General features: G+C 40.7%; 1 protein-coding gene across 2 annotated transcripts in view; it reads right to left on the reverse strand.

Moving 5' to 3' along the window:
* The window catches only part of SPATA17 (spermatogenesis associated 17), a gene marked incomplete at its 3' end in the record, with an annotated part of 77,089 nt that overhangs the window by 47,535 nt on the left and 2,716 nt on the right, over window positions 1-26,838 (reverse strand). For both annotated transcript variants that reach the window (XM_083494717.1, XM_083494716.1), the window contains exons 2-6: window positions 26,717-26,806; window positions 25,378-25,459; window positions 23,332-23,382; window positions 18,141-18,244; window positions 1,225-1,348 (exon numbers count right to left, since the gene is read on the reverse strand). In XM_083494717.1, the coding sequence (XP_083350843.1) occupies window positions 1,225-1,348; window positions 18,141-18,244; window positions 23,332-23,382; window positions 25,378-25,459; window positions 26,717-26,806 (451 nt within the window). The remainder of the gene's footprint in view (window positions 1-1,224; window positions 1,349-18,140; window positions 18,245-23,331; window positions 23,383-25,377; window positions 25,460-26,716; window positions 26,807-26,838) is intronic.

The raw sequence follows: 26,838 nt of genomic DNA on the forward strand, positions 1-26,838 counted from the left end.
TTTCCAAATTAACCATAAATACCCCTACGCACTGTCTTCATTGAGATGAGGTTTGTCCACTCTTTGAAATATTTGGAGGTATTTATATATCTAAATTAAAGTTTTAAACAATGAAAAGTCCTCTCCCAGAGATTTTTTTCTTTCAAGGAGCAGATGAATAATTCATTTTTAATAATATTGATTTACTAATTAGTCCTTTCTTCTGTTTCTTCACAAACAAACCTTGATTTCACTAAATTTACAATTAAAATAACTAATTTCCACTAATCAGTTCACTTTCCCATAATTAATTGCTATGCAGCTTAGGTAAACAAACTCCAACATTGCTTATTCATGATTGATGTGACACAAAAGAAGGGAGCTAAATTTTCTATGGCAAAATCTTATGCTGTTGTCTTCAATCCCTGATTGGAAGAATGACACTTGTTAAGCAAAAAGTGAGCATGACTAAATAAAAAGTCTAATCATCAATAACAGATACCCGTTTAAGTCTGAAACAATTGTGCTTGCATTTCCAGTATGGATGTTCATATAAATAAGCACTTATCGCAGGCAGGAAAAGACTTATTTGCACTGATGAACTTAAGCAGGGATTAAAGAGGGGAACATCTGTCATACCAAATAGCTCTTCAGAATTCCAGCAAATCTTCTAAGAAGAGTAAATAGATCTGTTGGAATATATTCAAGAGTACTGTCTACAAGAAGGTAATCAAGGTAAATTTGCTGACCCAAGAAGATCACTCTGGAAAGTTTTTTTTTTACAGATAATCCATTCTTAACCACCTATCTTGAAACACAGTGGAGCAATGTAATTCTGATCAAAGCATTAGCTCAATTAAAACCAAAAAAAAATATGAAACCCCTCCTCAGCTTAATAACTGGTTAGTCCTTGACAAGTGAAACGACCACAACAATAAGCCAGTCAAAATGAGTTTTTAAAGTGAGGTTATGCCCTTTGTGTTGTGTTATCACAATGGCAGATCAAACTGCTGACTTGGACTCTTTCTGCCAGCCGTGCTGATGCCGCCTCTATGAAGCCGCTGTCGTGTCACGCAGCAGTCATGGTACCTGCTCTCGCCTATAGAAATGCACTAAATTGAACTCGAAGTAGTGTCTTTGTGATATCTTTTCAACAAGTCATGTCCCATTCAGCCTGCTAGTTTATCTCTGTCAAGCTAGGGGCCTCAGTGGTTTGCATGAGCTGTCAGGGACAGGTACACCAACCTGCACAGTGCTAAGGAGGTAATGCATCTTTTGGGCGAGGTAATCCTTTTTCCTTTTTTCTCTTTCGAGGGCTTTTTTCTGTTCCTCTTTCTCCTTCATCTCCGCAAACTCTTCCAGTTCTTTCCTGCGTGAAAACATTTAAATGATTACTGGGCCAATGTAAAAGGGCATCAGTGCTTTAAAAAGTCTTTCCCAGCCCATCTTCCCTAGTGATGATATGCTGGCATCGTCCACTGTTTACTGAAATAGACAACATCAGGATTGGCTACATTCAGCAATGCCTGGCTAGTACTGTTAGAACAAAGGAATTCAAGAGACATTCAGCCAATGCACTAAGATTCTTAACCATTCTAGGAGATCCAGTTTCATGTAAACAAGAGTTTAAAGATTATGTATCCTTGTATCTATGTTTTTAGAACAAAATCAGCTTACAAATTGTTTAGAAATGACTGGTTTTAGTTTTAATAATAACATTAAAATAATTATTTGTACCCCATCCATCTGATTGGGTTGCCCCAGCCACTTTGGGAGGCTTCCAACAGAATATAAAAAAACCAAGATACATCAGACATCAAAAGCTTCCCAATACAGAGCTGTGAAACTTAAGCTTCCCTAAACACGGCATGATATTTTAATTGGGGCAGGAGTTAAAGATAAAGGAATAAGCTTCTCCATATAGTACCGGAGCATGAAGGAAACATGTAGTTGGTTATGTTAGATGCCTCATGAAAATTTGTAGCCTCCCTAGAATAGATACTTATGGATGACTGTGTAGTGCCATGCTTAGTTAGACCAATGGTCTTTCTAAGTTCAACATTCTGCTTACTAACAGAGCTCAGCAAGCATGGGGAGGTTGTAAATAAGGAACTATCCTGTGTTTTTGCTGTTGAATAAGCATTTGTCTCCCTTTCTGAGTCACAAGGTTACAGGTATAAAGAGACTATGGAGATTGCGCATTATTGCATATTTAGTTAAAGCTATGCTTTTCCCAGTAGTGATGTATGGAAGTGAGAGCTGGACCATAAAGAAGGCTGATCACCGAAGAATTGATGCTTTTGAATTATGGTGCTGGAGGAGACTCTTGAGAGTCCCATGGACTGCAAGAAGATCAAACCTATCCATTCTTAAGGAAATCAGCCTTGAGTGCTCACTGGAAGGACAGATCCTGAAGCTTAGGCGCCAATACTTTGGCCACCTCATAAGAGAAGACTCCCTGGAAAAGACCCTGATGCTGGGAAAGATGGAGGGCACAAGGAGAAGGGGACGACAGAGGACGAGATGGTTGGATACTGTTCTCGAAGCTACCAGCATGAGTTTGACCAAACTGCGGGAGGCAGTGGAAGACAGGAGTGCCTGGCGTGATCTGGTCCATGGGGTCACGAAGAGTCAGACACGACTAAACGACTAAACAACAACAACAATTGGGAGAGGGGCCATGCACCAGTGGTAGATCTCAGGTAACAGAAGTGGAAACTCCTCCCCAATGGACCTGGGACCAGGAGTGTACTAGCAAATTCAGAAATGCAGGGTGCCTACATAATAGTCACAGCTATGCCTCCTCACAACCTGATCTCCTCACAGCCATGTCCCTTTCCAAGTTTATACAACCTTGTAAGATTATATAGCAATAATAATTAGGGATGCATTGCAACAATTAGTGCAGTTCTCTATGTGTTGCCTTTCAGCTAGATCTACTATTTTCTGTGCATATACATGGGTATATGATTTGGAGTGCTCCAATATATTATTTTGGAGTGACTTGAGTTGTGTTTCCCCTGAAGTTCCATTGTCCGTAGCAGAACTTCAACATCAGTTTTGTGAAACTGTAGCAGCTTGTGTTTTTATATGGAATACACAGAACAACTCATCGGTGTTGTTCTTGCGCATCTGACTCCAGAGTGTCCCTAGAAGTCAGTCCTCAGTGGTTGACTCACCTCCTTCAACTCGGATTGGCTCAAATCAACAGAAAGGGAGAAAATACTTTTTGGTTAAAATCTCCCCTTTTATGCTGACTGGTCGGCTGGAGGATGCTGGAGGCAAGTATACTGGGGGGACCCTGCTTCAGAAATAGTAATGTGTATTTGACCTCCACACAACCCCAGACCTGCCTTGGACTTCTGCTTCTAGTCTGAGTAGATAGTGTTGGGTTACATGAACAAATGGTCTGATTCAGTATTAAGACACAAAAGATTAAGTAATTAGTTAAGAGAACTCTTGCAGGAATTTTCTACCCTGTGAATTTGTTTCTATGATTTTTTCTAATAAATTACTAATCCTATTGCCAATTATTGAACCCTTAAAACATTTCATAGATAAAATGTGATTGCATAATATATTTATAACAACGCATTACAGTATCACCCTCACTAACATATACCCAGAGTAGAAGTTAGCTTGATTAACATTTGTTGTTATTGGTATTAAGAAACACTAATTCAAATTAACCTTGTGTGTGAAAGACATAAATTTTGTTCAGCGATGTATGTAGATTTAATAAATGTTAATTAGGTAAGTTCTGACCTTTTTCTGGGCATCTTATGTAAAATACAGCATTGAAAATAATTCAGTTCCTGTAGGGTAAATATTTATAATACTTCAACATATTCCATATCAATTAAATATCAGGGAGTGCAATCCACAGCACAGTAAAGTTAATAGCAAAACTCCCATTGATTTTAATGGCACTGGTTTGGATGCATGTAATTAAATATTACAATTAATTCAAAGAGCCCCGTGTAGATACAAAGGGCACATGCAGGGCACTTTTGCATGCACTCAAGTGGTACACTGATTGCCTACCTATAAATGGAAAGCCTCAATACATATGAAAAAATCCGCAATATATATGTGAAGGACCGTGCATGTGTTCTCAAAGAGGAGCTGGTTGCACTTAGACACACCCAGGCAACGTCCTGACCCAGGATGTTGGCCTTTGTCAGGCTGATGGCAAGGCCGAATCCCATACAGGTTTGGGCAAATTGGTTGATGAGACTCTAGCGCTTCCTTGGAGTGCACAATCAAGGCTGCATCACCTGCAAATAACATCTCTCAGATATGGACCCACCACACTTTTGTCCAGGTGTGCAAACATGTCAGGTTAAATAGTCCCCCGCCACTCCTTGAATGGATGTAGACACCGTCTTCAGTTGAGCTGAAGACATAGGAGAGCAACAAGGAGAAGAATATGCCAAAGAGGCTTCATGTTCTTAATGCCAGGCTCAGTCAGGGATCCACTGCTCTCTTTTGCCAAAGGAGGTCACAGCTGTGTTGTAGGTAGTTCCACCTTGCTTTGACGCTGTCTCTGGGGCAGTTCAGTAGAGCTTCTTTGGCAGAATCGGAGAAGGATCTTGCTTATCACTAGTGTCACAGTCAGCACTGTGGTAGCTCCATGTGACATGATCACAGTGCTCCAACCTTGGACATCTCCATGACACTTGCTGTTTTGCCTTGGTAGAGAAGAACCTGTTCATGGTTCAGAGGCTGTGATATGAACACAGTTCTAGCAGCTGTTGTCCATTCTTGTTCATGCTGCCAATACTAAAGTGGCCTATGAAGTTGCCCCACGTGTGATGATCATCTCCAACCCTAGCATTGAAATCTCCCAACAGGAATAGGTGTTAGCAGGCTGGGACCCTCCCAACAGCCTGGTCTAGTGGGAGTGTAGACATTCAAGATGTTAACTGGACTGGAGGTGGTTGAAAGCTGAGGGAAAGCAAGCATTCTGAGCCCTTGGTCAGCGGTCCTATTGCAGACAGAAGAGGGTTCCATGCTGTGAAGCCTACACCGTGAATATGTGGTTCTTCTGGATGCCCTCCTTCCCAGAAAAAGGTGTCATTCATCTCTTGGAGGCTGTCATTTGAAGCAAGTTTGGTCTCCTGTAGAGCAGCAAGGTCAATGCTGATCATTTTCAGCCCATGGTCAATGATGGCACACAAGACACCATTCAACCACCTTAGAGACTCCACTCCGGATTTGTGTAGGGTTCACTCCTTAGCCTTTTCTTCTCCTGAAGATGTCCATGTGGTGTGGAACTACTTTTATCAGCAGAGTTTCCTTTTGACCCCTTATCCAAAATTGGAGTTTCATCTAATTTGCTATGGGCCCTCAAGCGTTCCAGCTAGGACATGAACTGAAAACTAGGTTTCTTCAGGCTTCCTACCCCTAGAATTCACCACCTGAGTTATAAGTTCTTACAAGTTCTCTCTTTTACATCATCAGTTACTTACTACAGTACTGTGGTCTTGGCACAGTGGGAGTCTCCTGAAATAAAGGCTGAACGCAAGAAGCACTTTAAAGGTTTGCTTTGAAAAATAATCAGACTTAAACCTGTATGAAGTGTAGGACTGTGGATTTCATTGCATTACATGATCATGCAACAACCAGTTGACTCTGTCCATCACAAAACCAGAGCATTTTCACTCCATTACAATTATAGATATTTTCAGTTTCTCGCTATCTATAAATATGTAGATATGGAACGTTTTGATGTTGTTTGTAATGCTACTGCATTTTATTACAATGGATGTATTTTTTTCCCTTTTTTATGATGTAACCCATGCTGAGATTGCTTGCTGATGAATGGAAGGATACAAAACAAATAAATAATATTTTCAGTATAATGGGACATAACTTTTTAAAACATGCAATCTGGCAATATTTTTACCATAGATATAGAAAACTCTGTCACAAAAATCTATATGCTATGTCATTTTTTACTTTTCCATCAAAATATTAATCCATAGCATGTTGAGTAAAATATTAAGTAAATCACACATGTTTTTCTTTCAAATGTACAAGGCAAAAGTAGAACAAAACAGAAATAAATTAAAGATAGGGGAAGATGTATTATTCTGTTTCAATCCCTGGAATGTTTTCTTTTTTCTTTTTGTTGCCTTTTACTGTTAAAGGCTTCTAATACAATATTTCATACAAGGTTACTTATGAAACATACTGACGTTTAAAAATCACCATGCTATGCTTTTGCAGCAGTGTAATTTTTTTCCAACATAAGATTAAATTGCAAAATAAATGAATTACTTAGAGTGGCATGGCCCCCATTTTGCCACACTTCTCTTGAAAATTGCTTATTAATATGAAAAAAGAAGTTGGAAAATAGCCTGTTTTACTTTATGCATAGTGTTTGGAGGCCTCCAAGCCGGGAGACCTGGACTTGCTGTACATTTTAGATTGTATTGGCAAGCGGGTACACTGACCTTTCTGACCTGCATCTCAAGGCTATTATTAATCGCTAAGTAACCTGGTAAAGCCAAACAAATTTGTTTCCATTGAAAGGATCTCTATCTGTGTCTGAGAATTTGTGCCGTACCAAACCAACCTCATTAACTGTGTCCACTTTTGACAAAGAACTAGGACTTGGAGAGACTGGTGACCTTTCTTTGTCCTCAAGGAACAGATCTCAGAGCCGAGAAATGTGAGTAAATAAGCATTTTTACAATAGCATTAATAAAAATAAATAAACATACATTCTCGGATTTTTAAAAGCAATTACACCTGTCAACGTTGGTACATATGTTTCCTATTTAGTAATTACTCTTCTTTTCATTGCAGATTTGTCTGGTCAGCCTCAGTGTCTATGAACTACAGAGAATAAAATGCCTACTAATGAATATTTACAAGTTCTTCATTTCCATCCAACATCTTGTCAACAATGGTAAAAGCTCGCATTGTCCAAAAACGAGTAAGTGCTGGACAACACAGAAGAAAAGCATTTATATAAAAATATATATTCAATTTAATTATAATGATATCTAAAATAATTTTGTTTCATCAATGAAAGTTGACTATTATTATTCTGAATGGATGATTCACTATTCACTATAGTAATTTGGTAAAATTAAATTACATTTGTCAAAAAATGCAGAACTTGGCAGTAAATAATTTTATTATGAACAACCACTGCAGCATAAAGGCTATATCAGTAACAAGTATTTCTTTTCTTTTTTAATCTCCAATGCTAGTCCAATAACCGCCCTGGGAGTTATAGGATGGTATTCAACTATATTTTACTCAGACTAGACCCACTGCAATTAATGGACCCAGTTTAGTCATGTTCAATCATTTCAGTAGGTCTACTCTAAGTAAAACTTAGTTGAATACCACTCACAGAATTGAAGAGCAGATATAATTCTTTTTTACACGAAGAAGCAGCCTACATTTTTAGAGCTCATTTTCTTCACAATATATATCAATGCTAAACTGGCAACAGAGAAAAAGCTAAGATGGTATCTTTTGTTGAACTTGTAAGATGGTACCTTTTGTTGAACTTGTATCTTATATAATATTTAATGGAAACACTATAATTTATGAATATGAATGCATTATACGTATAAAAACATGATGCGGTTGTTAGGCCCTAGTTCAACACTAGGTGGCTAGTGATCTAGAACAATGAATAGGTGGGAAGAGAGAGGAATCTCTCCCTTCTGCAAGAGTTCTAAGCTCTCTAGCACACACCCATAGAAGGAAAACCAGGGTTGGGATGGGATGAGTGCAGGAATGTGATGAATGAGAACATTTTTAAGGACAATAGTTACAGCAACAGCATTTCTTCCTCAAATGGGTTCACACAGAGTCCTACATATGAGTAAGCAGTGATTCAAAGAGGCATATGCCGTATTTTTCGCTCTATAGCAGTGTTTCCCAACCACTGTTCCGCGGCACACTAGTGTGCCGCGAGAGGTTGCCTGGTGTGCCGCGGGAAAAATTAAAAAATTCGAAAGATTTTTTTTAAAGTCAAATTTTCAATTGGGGCGCCGTCACTAGATGACCCCTGGGGTTCCCTCCCTCCCTCCCGCTCTGCGCCTCCCTCCTCCTCCTCCTCCTCCTCCTCCAGGGAGGCCCTTCCTGGCTCTCGGCCAAGGCTTGGCGGCTGCCACTCACTCGCTCGCCCACCCGTCCCTCCATCCCTGCACGCGGCCTTTCCCCCTCCGTCCCCGGCGCGGGGGCTGCCGGGATCCGTAGTCCCCTCGCCCTTGGGCTCCGCGCCCGCGCGGGGTGCACGAACTACGTTTCCCAGCATGGCCTGGTGGGCCGGGCGTTTTGTTTGAAGCGCTCTTCTCCCGGCCATGGAATGAGTGCAGCGGCGGCGGCCGGGCGGGCAGGGGCTCTTCCGCACAGACCCCGCGCAGCCTGCCTGCGCCCCCGCGGAGATCGGGCGGCAGGATGGAGCCCAGGGATCCCCGCGGAGGCGGAGCGGCGGAGGCGGAGGCTGCCCCCCAGGTAGGGCTGCGTCGGGGTGTGTGTTTATTTTTGCAATGCTGCATCCGCGCCGGAGGGGACGCATCGGACCGCGGGGAGACCCCTTGGCGTGCGTGCAAGGCAATGCATGCGTGCAGGCGTTGCATGGAGTGCAGTGCAATGCAATGGCAACGCGCGCCCTGCATGCATGCATGCATGCAACTTCCACCGGCACTCCGGACTTGGCAGGTGAGGGGGGTCCCCAGTGGGCGGCCTAGAGAGCTGGGAGGGCGAAGGGGAGCCGGGGGGGAGCAGCGCTGCTCCCCGAGCCGAGCCCGGGGGGAAACTTCGGCGTCGTTGCGCCGGGTGTTGGAAGCGGAGGCTGGCGGGGGCCCCTCACCTGCAAAACCTGGTCACCTCTCATATATTTCATGCATTGCATTCATCGCCCGCTTTCTCCTCCAAGGAGCTCCCGGGGGCACGCGTGGTTCTCCCCGTGTTATCCTCGCAACAACAGCCCTGCGAGGTGGGTCAGGCGAGTGGCCCAAGGGAGCACCCAGGGATTGTCCTGGCCAGGTGGGGTGATTTGAACCCTGCTCTCTGCCCGGTCTTCGTCCTCATTTAGCCCCCACATGTGCATGACTGTGCATGACTGAGGTTTTCCCCCCTCGTCTTGGCTATGGTGTGAGTCTGTGCTGTTAATTAATGGGGTTCTGCCTTCGGAGAAGATGAGCCAGCCCTCAAGGAGGTGATTATGTAATTTGCTAGCAATTCATGTCCCTCCCGGCGTGACGCTGTGCGCTGACGTCACGGGGCTGTAATGGTGGTGTGCCTCGAGATTTTTTTCATGAAACAAGTGTGCCTTTGCCCAAAAAAGGTTGGGAAACACTGCTCTATAGGACACACCCGACCATAGGACGCACCTTGTTTTAGAGGGGGAGAACAAGGGGGAAAAATTCTCCCTCTCTCTGCACAGCGCCCCTTCAGCGAAGCGGCAGGAGAAACGGAGCCCCTTCCAACGAAAGGAACCCGAAGCCTCCAGAGCGTAGTCTTAGATTCCTACTTACTGTATTTTTCGCTCTATAAGATGCACATTTTCCCCTCCAAAAATTAAGGGGAAATGTGTGTGCGTTTTATGGAGCGAATGCAGGCTCCTTGGCTTCAGCGACAGCAACGCGAAGCCTCTGGAGTGCGGCAGGAGCGCTCCCACTGCGCTTCGGAGGCTATCGCTGAAGCCAAGGAGCCTGCATTGACTCCATAAGACGCGCACACATTTCCCCTTAATTTTTGGAGGGGAAAATATGTGTCTTATAGAGCGAAAAATACAGTAAGTAGGAATCTAAGACTGAATAGGGAGCTTAAAAACAAGGAACTATTTTAAGAAAGAATTATATGTTATGCCCTACTATTACAGTGCTTCTAGAGTGGTACCAATTCCCAAGCAGAAGGCACCCCCAACTGTCTGCAGATTCTTAAGGGAAGTCCAATGATATCAGAAAATAAATGTATGTTCCCAGATAGCAAGATTTGATAGGAATTAAGCTTCATCCTGAATATTTTAATTCAGTGCAACTAGTATTGTGCTATATGTTTCTACAGTGGGTCTCTCATGGGCAGACATGCTTGGGACTCAAAGGTGAGGGAAGGCAAAAAGGGAGACAGTCTCTACCAAAGGTCAGGCCCTGAAGGAAAATACTGAAGGAACGAAATGATCACTCCAGGTGAAAGCACATGCACATTTCCCTCTACTTTTCCTGAAAACTTTTAAATTAAATTGTTTTAAAAATACAAAAAATAATAATAAGAACCCCAAACCACTTTAAAATATATAGCCATTAACATGCATTGCATAATAAGAACAATAAAGGGAACCCTTTGAAAGAGAAACAATTACAAAGAAAATTAAACATAATGCTGATGAAATCATACAACATTAGCCCCACTGAGCAAGGAAAAGTCCTTGTGTGGGCTTCCATTACTGGGACCCTTTAACTGAATCTTTCCCCTAGACTTCAGTACAGTGATACCTCTGGTTACAACTGTTTCTGGCTACAAACGCTTCAGGTTACAAGCTCTGCAATCCGGAAGTAGTTGCTCCCAGTTGCGAACTTTGCTCCAGGATGCGAACGGAAAGACACGCGCACAGCGGGAGGCCCCATTAGCAAAAGCTCGCCTCAGGATAAGAACGGTTTCAGCTTAAGAACGGACCTCTGGAATGAATTAAGTTCATAACCAGAGGTACCAGTGTATCACCCTCTTGAAATCACAATGCAGCAAAATATCAGTTGAATCTGAAAGGGGGAATCAGGGCCCCATAATTTGACCATTCAGATTAAGGATGTTACTTTTTTTTTTTTTTGTCAACTCAAATAAACGAATATTCCTTTATCCTATGAGTTATCATTCATAATTGCTAAATTAATTGATTAAATTATGTAAATCTACATATGAATAAAAATTGGTTAGAAGAACATGGCATACTTTTTTGTTTCAGATGGCACCATCTTAGAAAAGCCCTTCAGCATGAGGATGAACTAGGAATTCCTCTTCTAAAATGTTGTCTGTCATGTAATCCTATATAAACTTGGCTTGGCTCTTCTTATGTTCCTACCCTATGCATAGGATATTAGTGAAGTTACAAAGAAAAATGAATATGTGAACCTGTGCCTGACATTCTGCCCCCAAATGCCCTACAAAATGGTAAAAGTCAGCGAAAGCGAGAACGAAGGCCTAATAAAGCTTTGGGAAAGTTGGAGAAAAAGGAATAGAATCTTTTTATGTTAAAATGCCACAATAATTTAAATCCTTTCACTAGTTAAATGCATTCATATTTTAGAAGTAATGCACTTAGGAACACTTGTCATCATGATTCAACTAAGATTATATGCAACAAATGTCTGAGACTGTGAATTTTTCACTTTTGGTTAGGTATTAAAAATAAAACTCATTCATGTGCCAAGGTAACTTATTGTTATTCTGAGTTTTCATTTATGCAGTGTGCAGTGGTGTTGGTTCCAGCTATGAGATGCAAATTTGGTTGACAGTGCTCCTTCTGTTTCTATAAATGTTAAAAATACATATATAATGTTTTCCTAGCACTTTAGTAGATGTCTTTAAATGATGATTACAGCAATATTCAGACCGTAATGGTGATGCACTCAACACTAAGATTTTGCAGATTTATACTGACATACTTTCATTGAACTTTATCAAAATATTGCATTTTGTTTTGCATTTTAATAAGAAGTTTGTGATCTTGTGACTGTATAACTATAAATATGTAGCATTAAGGAAAGCAAAGGGCATTTCAGACAAATCAAAATAGTGTATAATTTGTATAGGAAAGGGTAGAGCAAAACAGTCAAGATAGGGCATATTCACAGTAAAACATTAATAAAAACAAAATAAAACTGTGGTTTACTCTGATGGAGTCATCATATCAGGAGGGATAAAGTATCAAACTAGTCTGTTGATCTCATGACCACATTTCCAACTCTCTATTCCAGGCATAGGAAAACTCCGGCAATCCAGATGTTTGGGACTACAATTCCCACCATCACTGACCACTGGTCCTGTTAGCTAGGGATGATGGGAATTGTAGTCCCAAACATCTGGAGGGCTGGAGTTTGCCTATGCCTGCTCTATTCTTTAGATCTACTAGAAAGGTAAAAATGATAGTGGTTTACATATTTCATGCCAAGATAATCTATTGCTGGTCTTTATGATTTGGGATCTAAGTCATTGCTCCTTCCTTTTCTATAAAATTATTGCTGCGTTCAAATGAAGTATCCTAGCTTGTAGGCAAATCTAAGCTTTGTTCAGGGCTTAGCAATCCTGGTTTCACCAAAATGAATCACAATCCCCAACACTGCCATGATGTTAAGCCAAGGATTTCACTTTGTTTTTCCCAAGTAGTGGTAGGGAGGAGTGAAGTGGATACAACACACTCTTGCATGGTAAACTATGGTTTATGATTACCATGATGTCTCCACATGGCCAATGAAGTGTAAAATTTGTTTCTGGCTATCAATTGGTTATTTGATTGTACCAATAATCTTCAGTAAAAGTTTTTTTACAACACATGTAGTAAGCATTTCTTTATGTAAAAGTATTTTTAAAAAGATACCAATACACTTACATCAGCTCTCTGAGCCTCAAAGTCGATAAAAGAGCTTTCAACATGAATTGGCACTACATCAATTTCTGGGGATCACAGTCAGTAGTGCATCAGCAATGATTCCTCTGATTACTGCCTTCCTGCCCCAATATTTACTTTCACTAGCAGAGCTATGCTAAGTAGAGAGGAGATGAGACACAGGAGTCTACGAGAAACCACCAAGAAGTTATATGTGCATTTAAAATGAGGGAGGGAGTGGAGTTACACTTAAATGAGGCTTCAGGAGTTTTACTGCAGAAAGATACAGTAGTTTTCTACTTACTCACTCTGAGAACCTCCCAAAATGTAACAAGGAGAGCATGTATAGGCTTTGTGAGAAATAACACTATGGTAGGGTTGCCATGTTTCAAACTATGGGCCAAAATTGTTGAGCTAGTTTGGCAAAATTGCCAAAAGGACCACAAAAAATTGAGCTATTTTTAAGGAAAATTGCCAAAAACAACACTACCAACACAGGTTGCCACATGTCCGGATTTTTCTAGACATTTCAGCAATTTCCGTCAGACACCGCTTCCAACTGCAGTATTCCACCTATGTCTGGGAATTTCCGGATGTATGACAGCAATACACTATGGTCATATTCTTTTTAAGTCAGGAGTGGGGAACCCTTGGCCCTAGAGATGTTGCTGAACTACAACTCCCATCAGCCCCCATAAGAAGTTAGAATTACTTAACCCAATGTGCATAACTTTACACTTGTTCACATTTAATGCCCATTCACCCAGTTTAGAGAGCTAACTCCTTGCAAACTGTTCCTGTTCTTACACTTTCCCTTCTTCACTTAATGCCTTTTCCCTTTTAGAAGGGTCCCGTCGAAACCCAATAAAAAAACTAAAACCAAGCCAGAAAAAAACAGATAACATGTCCTGGGGACAAACAAAAATGTGTGGGTACAACTAGCCACAAAACTGAAAGTGTGGGGTTCTCCAGATGTTTTGGACTACAGTTCCCAACATCCCTGACTATTGACCATGCTGTCTGGGGCTGCTGGCAATTGTAGATCACAACATCAGGAGGGCACCACATTGGCTATCCCTGTTAACCACATCAGTCAACTAGTCACAAGTAAATTCAGTTCGTCTCTAGAAAGAATAATTATAACACAATGATTAAAAAGCAAGATAACGTACTGTTTTAATGGCCCACTACATTCCCCCCACCTAAAATCCCACCTAACATTTCATGCGTATGAAAGAAGAGTTACAAGTCTATTAACATGAACAGAGCAAACACCCCTCTCCTCTGGTGTTTCTCTCCCAGATAATTTTACTTCGAATCTTGGTGCCTGGCTCTTTTACCCTGAACCGCAGATACCCTGTCAGATGCCTACAACTGCATAGAGCAGGAGTGATATAATTTAATCAATTACAACCCGAGAATTGTGTTTTCAAAAATCTCATTTACTAATATATAATCTTTAGGTAATCATATTTACCCTCCTAATTTATGGAATATTTATAATGCTATATGTGTCCTTGAAATAGGGACAGTATACTATGAAAAAGTGGCCCAGCTACTGGAGTTCATAAATTTTGTTCAGCTTTGGATGAGTTCAAAGAATTGCCATGTAAGAAAAGCCTTACAGAGGGAATTTATCTGATTATGGCAGTAATAATTACCCAGCTGTTTATTGCAGATAGAGAAATAATTCATGTAGGCAATAGGCCGTGGTGGCAATGACACTCCACATTTAGTAAATATGCAAACTGTTCACTTCTAATTAACCAAGCTAGAGGATGCCCTTATTAAATGTATAAACTAAAAGTGCCTTCCTGACAAGTGATGAATTGTTACATTGCACAAACTCTTGCCACAGAATTATTGGAGTGAACTTGGGGCTTAACTTCATTAAGAGATCTTGTGGGATAGTTAAATGAGGATGGACAGCATAACAAGGCCAGCCTGACAGCCAATGATATGTTAGAGCTTAATGAAATTGCACCTTTTCCTTCTTTTCTACTTACTTTACAGTTAAGATCCCACTTTAGATAAAATAGGAGACTGTGAAATCTGTTGCAGTTGAGACTATATAAAAGCGCGTGATACACACTGAGGCTCAGGTTTTAACAGCAGAATCAATCTACAGAAGATACTAAAGTCCATAAGTAACCTTAATAAAGGTAGTTCAGCAGCCAAAATGTCCCATAATTACTTTATCACTGCTCTGGAACAGCTTTAAGTTTCATCCAGGCTCTATGGTGAATTGTTCAATTAAAAAAAGTGGTACAATGAAATTAGTTGCCAAGTTTTTGAAGAAACAGATTCAAATTTGGCCAACACTTTAATTTTTGCCTGGAAGGTAATGGGCAGCCATATCAGTGTAATATGCTGCCATTTACCTAATCCTGTTAAGAGGCAGGACACCGTCTTCTCCCCAAAGGAAATCTCCAAACAGTGCTGAAAAGTAGTCACAGAGAGTTTGCACAATTAACTAATGTTCATGTTAAGAAAGACTAATTACTGTATCAGATCTTGATCAGATACAGAGAATCCCCATGTGTATTTTGGACTTGATAACTGTCAAGGCAAAGCGAGATTCTGCTAGCAGCAGACCTTGGGTGTCTCAACTTTCAGTGGTGCCCTGTTTGACACCAAAATCTGGCGTGTGGGTGTGTGTCCCCAACCTCTCGCCTTCCATTGGATGTCATAGTTGCGGTGCCTCAGAAGCCCCGTGACCAGTGCAGCTGTAACGGTTGTGTTCCCCTAGATCCGCCTTTGATCCTACTCAACAAATTGTTTCCCTATTATATATGAGAATTCACCCATCCCTATCAATCTCTCTCTCTCTCTCTCTCTCTCTCTCTCTCTCTCTCACACACACACACACACACACACACAGTTTCAAATTACTTGCTTTCAACAGAACATTTCTCTGTTCCAACCCCTCTTGCTCCGTTAAAACTGCCTAGTCCTGAGAGCCGACAGGTTTCCTTTGGGTAGTCTAGTGTAGTCTAGCCATACTGTTTGTGCTCAGTTTCCAGAGCCCTCTTGAGGAACAGAATACAGTGGTGCCCTGCAAGACGAATGCCTCGCAAGACGGAAAACCCGCTAGACGAAAGGGTTTTCCGTTTTGGAGGTGCTTTGCAAAACGAATTTCCTATGGGCTTGCTTCGCAAGACGACAGTGCCTTGCGAGTTCCTGCGGGTTTTTCCCCCTCCCCCCCTTTTTCTAAGCCGCTAAGCCGCTTATCTGCTGATCCGATCAGAAGATATCTGCTGATCCGATCAGCCTTTAGGATCAGAAAAGCGAAGAACAATGCATTTATTACACAGGCAAAGACAAGTTCCCAACTCCATCTCTGCCAGATTCCTATAAAGGCTGGGGCTGCGTTTGTAGCACAGAAACAGCTGGTGGGAATAAGATGCTTGCCCTCCCCTTTTCCATTGATTCTCCCCTGAAGATGTGCCTTCCAGCTCTTTATCCCCCAGTTGTGCTTCTTCGAATCTCAGATCTTGGCTGAGAAATGTAGGGTTAAAATGGCCAAGGTGGCTTTGGAAGGAAGAATGACTTAGGCACCCTATCCTGCCTAACTCTTTCTTGTTTTAGTGTTACAAGGCAAACACGGGGATCCCACATTTGTTTCATAACTTGCAGTTCAAGCCAAAGGGTCGCCAGTTAAACCTATTTCAAATGAAGCTTAAAGCCATAAGCAATAGCAAAGGGCTTGTGGATAACAGTTCTAATGAATTCAATCTATTCCTGAAATTAGCTCATTTTCTCAGTTGATTGCATCCCACCTTTAATGCTGCAAAACATTAAGTAACAGATAAAGTCAATGTATATCTGAAACTAAAATTAGGAGAGAAACTCGGTGTATTATAAGTTTCACCATTAACAGCATTATGATTTTTATTAATGCTGCCAATCTGTATCTCTGAGGCTAGTTTTTAATTTCATGATATCATTTTCTTGTTCATAACCTAGGGCAGTTTTTGCATATGGGGCTATAGGTTATAAGTGGACACATCTAGAAAATGCATACTCAGTCTTTAAATTAATCAAACCAATTTATCTTTGTAAGAGGCAGGCTGTGAAAACCTAATCTTACATATGTGTTATATAAACATAATGACAAAGGGGGCTATCCAGACACATACGGTGGTATTCAGCTAAGCTTTACTCCATGTAGATTCACTAAAATTACTAAGCACAACTAGGGTAGATTTATTAATTTCAATGGGTTGCCTCTGAGTAAAGCTTAGCTGAATACCACTCATAGAAGATTTTTGTTTCCAAGTACTGCTTGATGGGGTGTTATTGTTTTGTTTTTATGTTATGTATTTTGTTTTTATACTATAAACCACCCTGTAATCTTCATATGAATGGTAATATACAAATTAATTTTTTAAAAAATTCTGCTGCATTTTTACTACAGTATTTGTGTTTACAAGAATAACTAAAATGTGCAAAATGCCTTTTTTTTGGTAAATTTACAAGATCTAAGGATTGATGCATCTTGATTGGAGCTGTAACACAAATTATTTCTCCCACAGAAGATTATGATTTCCCTTTCTGAGTTGCTAAAAATGAAATAATCTGCCAAACAGGGCTGAAGCGATGCGAGAAGACCCATGATGGCAAAAATCACATCAAGTGAAATTGTCATTTGTGGGCAATTCTCAGACCAGGGAATCTGTGGCCTTGCGGATGTTTTTGGATACCAACTCCCACCAGCCCCATTTAGAATGCCCAATGGTCAGGGATGATGGAAGCTGTTGTTGTTGGCATCAGTCTGTCTCGAGAGACAGTGGAGTGTGCCTCTGGGAGTGAAGTCAAGCCACTGAGTTAGCAGGACTGAAGTGTCCTCCCTGGGGCACAAGCCTGGAAGAAGTTGTATTCCAGCCACATCTGGAGGATCCCAGGTTCCACACATCCATTTTAAAGGGATAGTGACAGTCTCTTGGTGTCTTGACCTACAGACCTTAAGGAAGCAGTGAGGCCCAAGGGACAGAATGTTCACTGCACCACTGAGTTATGGAGTTGAGTCTAACTCCGGGCTGATTTACTCTATAAACACTCTCAGTGCACATGGTGGACAGTGGTGGCAATATTCTCTTAACCATCTCCAGCTCCTTGACCCCTGAGAGCCATATCTGGTAAAGGCACTGGAAAACTATCATGGCCTAGCAGCATGTGCTTTGTCTCAGCACCCATCCACCAGAATTAGGGCCCACATACATGTTGCAATTGGGGTCTTAAGCCTCTAGCACTACTTCATTATTCTACAGATTTGTTAATATAGAAAGTCCAGAGTATTTTTCTCCTGAGCAGATGGAAAGAGATAAATTCTGTGTTGTATGTATTTCAGTTTTGGGCTCACGCCAGTGGATTCAGTAGAATCATAGCTGCATGCATACTGGTATAAACGAGATCATAATTTGCACCACATGCTTAGGTAAGAGAAAGAAGAAGACTATTTTATATATTGGATAATGGAGGCAATTCTTTCCATGAAGAAATAATTTAATTAGCACCATAAACTATTTAGAAATATATAAAAAAAGAAATTTAAAGTTTCACTACTCAGTATTTTTATCTTTACCTGACCAGCTCATTATTCAAAGCAATAGCTTCCAGGTACTTCTTCAGTGCATAATAATTATGGATATATTTTCGCACGTAATAGCCTCGCCATCTTTTCTGAATCTAGTGGAGAAAAAGCACATATATTTGCTTCAATACTTTTTTTTGCAAGAGAGATCACATTGTCAATGTATATTAAAAATCTAGTTTTATGAGAGATGATATTGCTTCAACATCAAGCATGCATGTATACATAATTACAGGTATGAGGAAAAAGTAATATATTGAAATAGTACATTGATCAAGGAATGCTAAAGTGAACATGAGCTTACAATGGTTGTGTAAGGTATTTTGCATATTCCAAAGAATTTTGAGGGCCTTTAGAATGAAATCCATTCACCTGCTTTTCTAAGCAGTACCAAAAGAAATAAGTAGTATATACAAGTCAAAGCTGTTAGCCACGTTTAAGTTAATTACAGCGTATCATGTAAATTAACATCTAGCTTCTCTACATTTCAAATTTCACTAAAGCTATTATCTTAAGAATTGGTCTGTATTTTATCACATAGAAAGCTATCTGTCTCTGTTTACAACTTTAAAGGCTCTTTCCCTACAACTAAGGAAGGCTAGGTGGAGATAAGGTAAAGGTAAAGGGACCCCTGAACATTAGGTCCAGTTGTGGCTGATTCTGGGGTTGCGGTGCTCATCTCACTTTATTGGCCGAGGGAGCTGGCCAGCATGACTAAGCCACTTCTGGTGAACCAGAGCAGCACACGGAAACACCGTTCACCTACCTGCTGGAGCGGTACCTATTTATCTACTTGCACTTTGTGCTTTTGAACTGCTAGGTTGGCAGGAGCTGGGACCGAGCAACGGGAGCTCACCCCGTCTTAGGGATTCAAACCGCCGATCTTCTGATCAGCAAGTCCTAGGCTCTGTGGTTTAACCCACAGCGGGACCCACACATGATTCTGAATGCCAAGGGAAGTGATTGCTGAGCCATATTCACAAGGAAGGAGGTGCTGCTGTATTATCTCCCAGAGGGTTAAACTTTCCTGCCAGGTGGGATGGGGCAATGCAGGAAAGATAAGCTGTGGCCATTTCAAAAGAAAGCTCTGAAGGATCAAACAAAAGATCTATTTCGTCCAGCATGCTGTTTCCACAATGGCCAGCCAAAGAGAAGCCCACAAGCAAAACATGAGGGCAACAGACATCTTCCACTCAGTTGCCCAGCATCAGGTATTCAGAGGCACACTGACTCCAATACTGGAGGTAGTACACAGCCATCAGGACTCCTAGCCACTGATGGCGTATCATCCATAAATTTGTCTAGACTCTTTTATCGCCTGAGGTCTTGCAAAGAGTTCCAGAGCCTGTGTAGGGCCTTCCCAGAGCCCAGTAAGCAAGGCAGAGGGCTTAAAAGCACTTTCCAGGGTGGGAAAACACTTTGCGGAAAGAGCTTTTAAGCCCTCCACTCTTCTCTTCAGCGCTAGGTTGGTTGTGTGAGGGCTCTGGAGGCTCCCATGAGATCTCAGACAGCCCTGCAAAATCTTGCAATGGCCTCCAAAGCCTGGTAAGAAACTGTCTCCCACCCACTTTCTATTTATTTATTTTTTGGCAATCCACCTGAAGTAAAATCAGTGTGTTGTGACTGGCACTCTTAAACATAAACTATATAGAGGAGGGGTGAAAAACTTCGGAGTAAAGTCATGTAGTGGTGTCAGATAAGACTTAAAACACACATACAGTGATGGTTCTGAATTGCCTTTAGCTATGAAGAAAACAAGCAGATAGCTCTTTATTACACAGCAGTAAAAAAATGAAATATTATTATAAAGTCAGGTGATTTTATGCTTTATGTGCCAATCATACTCTGGCTGGACTCCTCCCTTTCAGGTCTAAGTCTTGAACAAGACATAGAGCAGGCCTATATGGAGTGCTATACAGTACAAGACTCGTAAACCACATTTAGCTTTATGGGTCAACTGTTGTTGAAATCTTAAGCATGCATCTTTTGAGACACCTGTGTATGCAACACCCTACACATTTTTAATCCTTACATCTCATTGGATGTCTTCCAGTACTAGTACTATCCCAAATGGCACGCACATTGTCATTAATAGCTTTTCTGGTACAGTCATAGTTTTATATACTCTACATTCCCTATCATCTATTGTCTGAGCTGAAGAGTCCTAGCCATTTTAGTCTCTCCATATGCCAGAGCTTTTTTCTGGTGTTTCCCGACATAGTGCAGGACACACAACTACCTACCTGACTTTGCTGAATGGGTTAGAAAATGTAATACTTCCACTACCGTATCTTACAATTCCAAGGTGAATATTTACACACTCCTACAAAAGGCGAGTGTGTATGCCCTTCAAAGTAATTAGCAAGTTTCAATGGTGATTGGTACCAAACAATTATTGTCATTGATCAGTACCAAACAGATAATTTTAAACAAAGTCATTGTGTGCTCAGCAGATTACAGCTTGTTAACGGGCAAGTTCTAAATGACCTCTTAAGCTAGTCAAATCAATGATGCATATTCCTCATTAAGTAACATCAAAATGTAAGTGGTCTTATAAATAATGTTTATTTTAAGCACTAAAACAAATGGCAAAACCTTGATATATCAAAAGCCATCTGCTCACACAAAGATTGTTCCTTTAAAAAACATGGATTACTTTTGTTGTTGAAAATTCACAGCAACCCTTAAATCTTCCAAATGAAAAGGATGAATATATAACAACCCACTATACTAAAAGTAAATCTGATTCATGGAAAATTATGCATTATAATAATTGCTTTCTTTGTGCTTTTTCTTGTTCTAAAGGTGAGAGTTTGACAGTAGTGGGTTAGATATAATTAAGGGACAGCTTTAAAGAATGCACAGTGACACAAAAGCCATTACACCAACCAGGTGTTTTGCCTTTCTGCCCGAATCTAATTTTAAAACTGTTTTTCAAAACGGAAGATATGCTGCACTGGTACAATGAAGCCGTATCAGGCTACCCAAGGCTTTTATTTTTTATTTTTTACTTAACACACACACAGCATTTTTTCTCTCCCTTTTCACCTGAAGGCATTAGCCTATGGGCAAGATTCAGCAATTTAGCAGCATGGGACTGCATAAAGAAAAGGAAAACACTGATAGGCTGTATACAGCGTACAACTTTTTATTTCCTGTCTTTACACCAGCAGATTAATTTTCAGGTATTATGCTCCAGTTTTATGCCAATATTTATGCCAATGATTTTACAGGGTTTATGGTGATATAAACGCAAGCATCACGACAATTATGGTGGGACCTCCTCTGCTGAACACCAAGCACAATCTCACTTAAAAGAAACATTGCTAAATGCATTAAAATTGGGAGGATTAAGGGTTGGATCAAGATACGCTGTTATGAAAACGGAAGAGTGCCTCCCATTTGTAGAAGTGAGTCAAATGCAGAAGAGGCTTCCTTTCAGCAAATGGGATGTTGCCACATCAGGAAGGAGGGAAGGCAATTTCCACAGATCTCCTCTCCCTTCTGCAACCTCCAGTGCCATCTCCTATTCTGCTCCAGAGGGTCTCTCAACTCCCTGAAACATATTTCGACCACAGGGGTATGGGGAATCGGCAAAAATTGCCTAGCCTCTTCTGCCGGTGACAGCATCCAGTTTGCGGAGTTCCACTCCATGCAACTTTAGATCCAATCCTATGGATTTCAGAGTCTGGAATGTTGAGACCTAGGTATCCCACACCCCTTAGCTTGACACTAGGCTTCCTACAGAGTCTCTATATGTCACTGATCTAGATTACCCAGAATGTCATCTCAGGTAATCCAGATATGTGGTTTCTAAGAGATGGGCAGAAGAAGAAGTCACACTCTGATTTTCATCCTTAGTACTCTGCACAAGTAAGCTGAGGCTGACAGAAGGTGTGCATGTGAAATACAGGAAGAATACCTGCAAAAGAGGGACTGAGTGCATGTGTGTACTTCCGCGTGGTCAGGGCCAGGGTGGTTGTGGTGTCCTACTAGATAGACAGGGGTTCAAATCTAGTCATGACTCTGAATCAGTCATTCTCACTTAATCTAACCTACCTCATAGGACTGTTGTGAAGATAAAGGGGGAATGAAAAGAATCATGTAGACCGCCCTAAGAGGAAAGGTGGAGAAAATGCACTCAATCATAGATAGCAAAGGCTTCAACACAACAATGCAGGGCTGCACATGCACTTCCTCAGAAATAGCACTGATCGGGGTTTGGGGGGGGGGCTGCATCTGTTCTCTGTTCCCACCTCTTGAACAATGATCAGTGTGATATCCAATGATATTATTCAATTTAAAAAAAACAACCACAACCACAGATTATTTAAATCTTGTAAGGACAATGCACATACACCCAAGCTGCTGGAAGAAGAAGAAGAAGAAGAAGAAGAAGAAGAAGAAGAGGAGGAGGAGGAGGAGGAGGAGGAGGAGTAGTAGTTTGGATTTGATATCCCGCTTTATCACTCCCCGAAGGAGTCTCAAAGCGGCTAACAATCTCCTTTTCCCTTCCTCCCCCACAACAAACACTCTGTGAGGTGAGTGAGGCTGAGAGACTTCAGAGAAGTGTGACTAGCCCAAGGTCACCCAGCAGCTGCATGTGGAGGAGCGGAGATGCGACCCGGTTCACCAGATTACAAGTCTAGCGCTCTTAAACACTACACCATACATTGCACAACTGAAAACTATACATGCGTCAACCATTACCATGGATGTTCCTAGCACAACTAGGTCCGAAATTAAACAGGTTTCACTTCTGGTCTGAGTCACATGATACAGCAAGGTAAGCTGAAGGTAAGTAGGTCTGGGTTTGATCAGTGTCTGAATGGGAGGTTACCAGTGAAATCTGTATAAGCTGCTTTGAGTCCATCATAGAATAAAATTGGTGGGTGGGTGTACACATATATAAATGAATAATATTTAAATAGCTATGACAAAGCGCCCCAACATTTGGAATAGAGAAGAATTCACACATCAATATCTTAAATCAAACAGAATTTTTCAAAAATGCAACTTAGATTACTTAGTGTAACTTTAAATTTGTAACTATGTACCATTTCCTCACTTTACCATCAGCATATCAATCAAGTGTATATTATTCTGGGTTGCTCATTTTATTAAAAGCAAATTCAGAGCACAATTGACTTTTCATTTGTTTAACAAGTGAAGAAATATTTACCCTGACAGCCATTTCATTGTAGAAATTCATCTTCATAATAAAATATGCTGTCTGTGAATCAAGGAGGGGTGGGGGGAAAGATGCCATACATTTCAGTTACACAAAGACAGTACTCTTATTTTTACATATAAAAGATAAGAATCTTTATACATAATACATAATAAGAGTTCTAGGCTTAGAGAGAATAAAATCAAACTTTGTATTGAAGAGATAGGCTTCCTAATACATAATGCAGGCTTAACCAGAAAAATCTATGGTAGTCAAACTAGCAGCTAATGGAGATATATGATCATAAAATGCTCTCCGCTGAGTTTGATAATCAATGGTGCTCTACTGAGAGTAGAATAACAAAGCAGAAATATTCACAAGTGCTGGTGACACGTAGTATTGTATGATTTATTCACTGGGGTTCTTTTAACCAAAACTCACAGAAACATAAAAGGAATTCATATTTCAAGACGTCTGGTTTAATGAAAAATTCAAAGAAATGCTGTCTTCAGTCGAAATCGTTCAAGGATATGGATGCAGTGATGGAGCAAAATTGTGCCTTCCAACCATCTGTACTAAATGTTATGTACTTAGTTGCCTCCTGAGTAATTCTTGGGAATTTTGTTTCATTTAATATTCATTCCAACATCATAAAATCATAAATACAATGATAACATGTTACAGTGAATCCCCTGATATAGAAAACATTTCCTGGTTCCCTTCCAATAAAGGCGAATCCCACTCTGAGTGAAAGAATCCCGTTATAGCAAACACTCACTTGGCAGGATAGGTTATTTTAATGGATACATCACTTTACACTAAGCTTTCACATCTGTTCCGCCCTCTAATTACAAATGCAAAATGAACATAATTCACAACTGCATCATAAAAAGTAAAATAAGTACTTTCAAGGCAGAAGATGTCCTTTATCCAGCATAAGTTGCAGACTTGGAGGGGAGGGGGACTACAAATCAGAGGAAAAAGTGATATGTGGTTTCCTTTTTTCTCACTACTCCCCTCACCCTCCCTGGCAAAGAAGAATTCACCGTAAAAGGGTTTCACTGTAATTAGTGTTATTTGAATTGCCTAGTCTGATCCAAAGCAAATTGTCTGTGGAGAGCAGCAGGACTGGATTATTTATCAACAGTCTGGGCAATTAAGAAACAGTTGGCTGCAATATGTTATTTACAAATGAACACAATGATGCTACTTCATTTTAAAATTCGCTTTCTTCATTACATTAGGCCAGGCATAATTCCTTTCATTTAATTAAAGGAGGTCTTAAAATGCTGGCTTTAATATTATATTACTTCCTTTCTAATATAGCAAAAAATTATCACAAGGAAGGGAGAGCTTTTTAAAAACCAAAAAACTGAAAATCTGCTGTTTTAAAGCCTTGGAACAGCTTATTAGGTTGCATGTAGGATTCACTCTGCTTTTGAGAACTCCTGAGTGGGGGGACTACTCTCAATGAGGCTTGCGTTAAGCACCAAATTTAAAAGGCACTGAATGCAAGCCCTGCTTCCGGAGGAACAACTGGAAAGGTGGGCACGCACCAAGACTCCCAGTTGTCCCTTCGTAACTGTGGCTTTATCTGCCCCACACTTGGTGTCTCAGATGTGGGGCAGGTGGCCAGTTGTGGGGAAATGTCCTTGCAAGTCAAATGAGGCCCCTTGGCAGGCCTAATCTGGCTTGCAAATCAGAGGTTCCCCATGCCAACTTTAGTAGGAGTGCAGCCCCATCTGGAAGAGATAAGGCCAATGAAGCCAAGGATATTCCCTCTCATTCTTACCTTGAATTCAGGTCTTTAATACTGTATTCTTTTTTCTAAGAGAAACAGAACCTGTGAGTCTACAACCAGCCTAGAAAAGTTAACAAGACCTACCGGTAATTTATTTCCCCCTCTTTAATCCTGAAACATTTATACCTGATCAACAGCATGTGAATTTAAAAGCTAGCAAGTACTTGGCCAAACGGAAGAGATTTCACCTACTTTGTATTTGCGTACAGTCTTATGGAAAGCTTACAATAATTTTTAATTACAAATTTAGTTTTTACCTCCACCATTTCTCTGAATTTTTGTCTTCCTTGATAACCCCGCCACCATTTCTGAATAAAAACCATCATTTTGTTCAGATACCTGAAACAAAATACCTTGGTAAGATTTTTTCCCCCTGGAAATAGTGAAAAGTTGAACCATTTTTAAAAACCCAGTGCATGTAGCAGTCGAGCTTGACAATTAAAATTTGGAGACTTTTTATATCAATATGCATCCTAAATTTGAGGTGGCAGCTTAAATCTTGATGCTTTCATCCAAATTTTTGGAATACATGGTATCAATCTGGGATTAAAAGTACGAAGTCTTGCCTGAATCATGGACCCCTTCCAATGTAACTTCTTATGGAGCTACAAAAGGAATAGGGAAGAGGATGCGAAGAGTTAACAGTTTTAAGTCAGTGTCAGCTTCTGACAAGGATAAGCTGGCAAAACTATAATCATCTTTGGCTACTTTCCACTTTAGGCTTGTCTGAACTTTGAGCCTCAGAAGAATAGTACCAAATTCCACTAGGCTGGTTTGGACATTGTTGGCTTAATAAACCATAGTTTATCCAAGTGGGAGCAAGCTTTGGGCCCACACTCTTCCTCTTTGTTCCTCTCCATCCTTCTTCCACTTGTACAGCAGATTCTGCACCAGATCCCTGTTACATCCAAAACAAAGAACTGCTTGGTCTGTTTTCAGATCTTGGTTAACAGCCACATTAAGCCACAGTTTCCTGTTCCAGACATAATGGTAATCTTTGGTTTGACTAAAGCTGGCATGCAGGAGGAGAAGGGGGGGGGGTGGATGACAGTGGAAAGCACTGCCCCAGTGGTTGTTCTTGACTTAATAATTTACTGTCTATAAAGTCAGGAACATTAAGTCTGTACTAGACCATTTCATGTGGTCCTCTGCAAAGTGGAAACATTCAAATAAGGGAAAAAATGACCCAGTTCTCTACACATATTCCTCAATGCACAAGCGTGCTGCACAGGGTATAGAAAGGCTTGCAAACCCACATGCTTCTCTACACGAAGCCCCAACTATTAGTGATTGCCAGGTTGTAACCTGGAAAACCTCTTGGCTTTTAAGTCTGCAGCTGCATTTGGAGATGGTGGTTTCTACCACCAAAATAAGAAGAAAATTTCAAAATAGCCGAAAGCTATTAATTTTTCTAATTTGAAAAATAAGGGGGTTCAATGTGCAAAGCAAGTTCTTAACTTCATCGAGACTTGGCAAAGTGGTAAATAACATACAGATTTAGGGTGTAACCAAAAGTCATTTTGCCCATAAATAAACGCTTCAGTTGGGGTGACTTCCAAGTATGCATGTCTACAATTTGGATGCAAATCAAATTACCGGATATACGCTCGGACTTTGCATCCTCGAAACCAACTCTGAATTTTTACAGCAGCATAATATTCTGTTTTTCTATATTCATCTACGCATCTGAAAACACAAGAAATGGGTTTTCACAATTT

Source organism: Podarcis liolepis (genome assembly GCF_965112155.1).
Source record: "Podarcis liolepis genome assembly, chromosome: 3".
Classification (NCBI taxonomy): domain Eukaryota; kingdom Metazoa; phylum Chordata; class Lepidosauria; order Squamata; family Lacertidae; genus Podarcis; species Podarcis liolepis.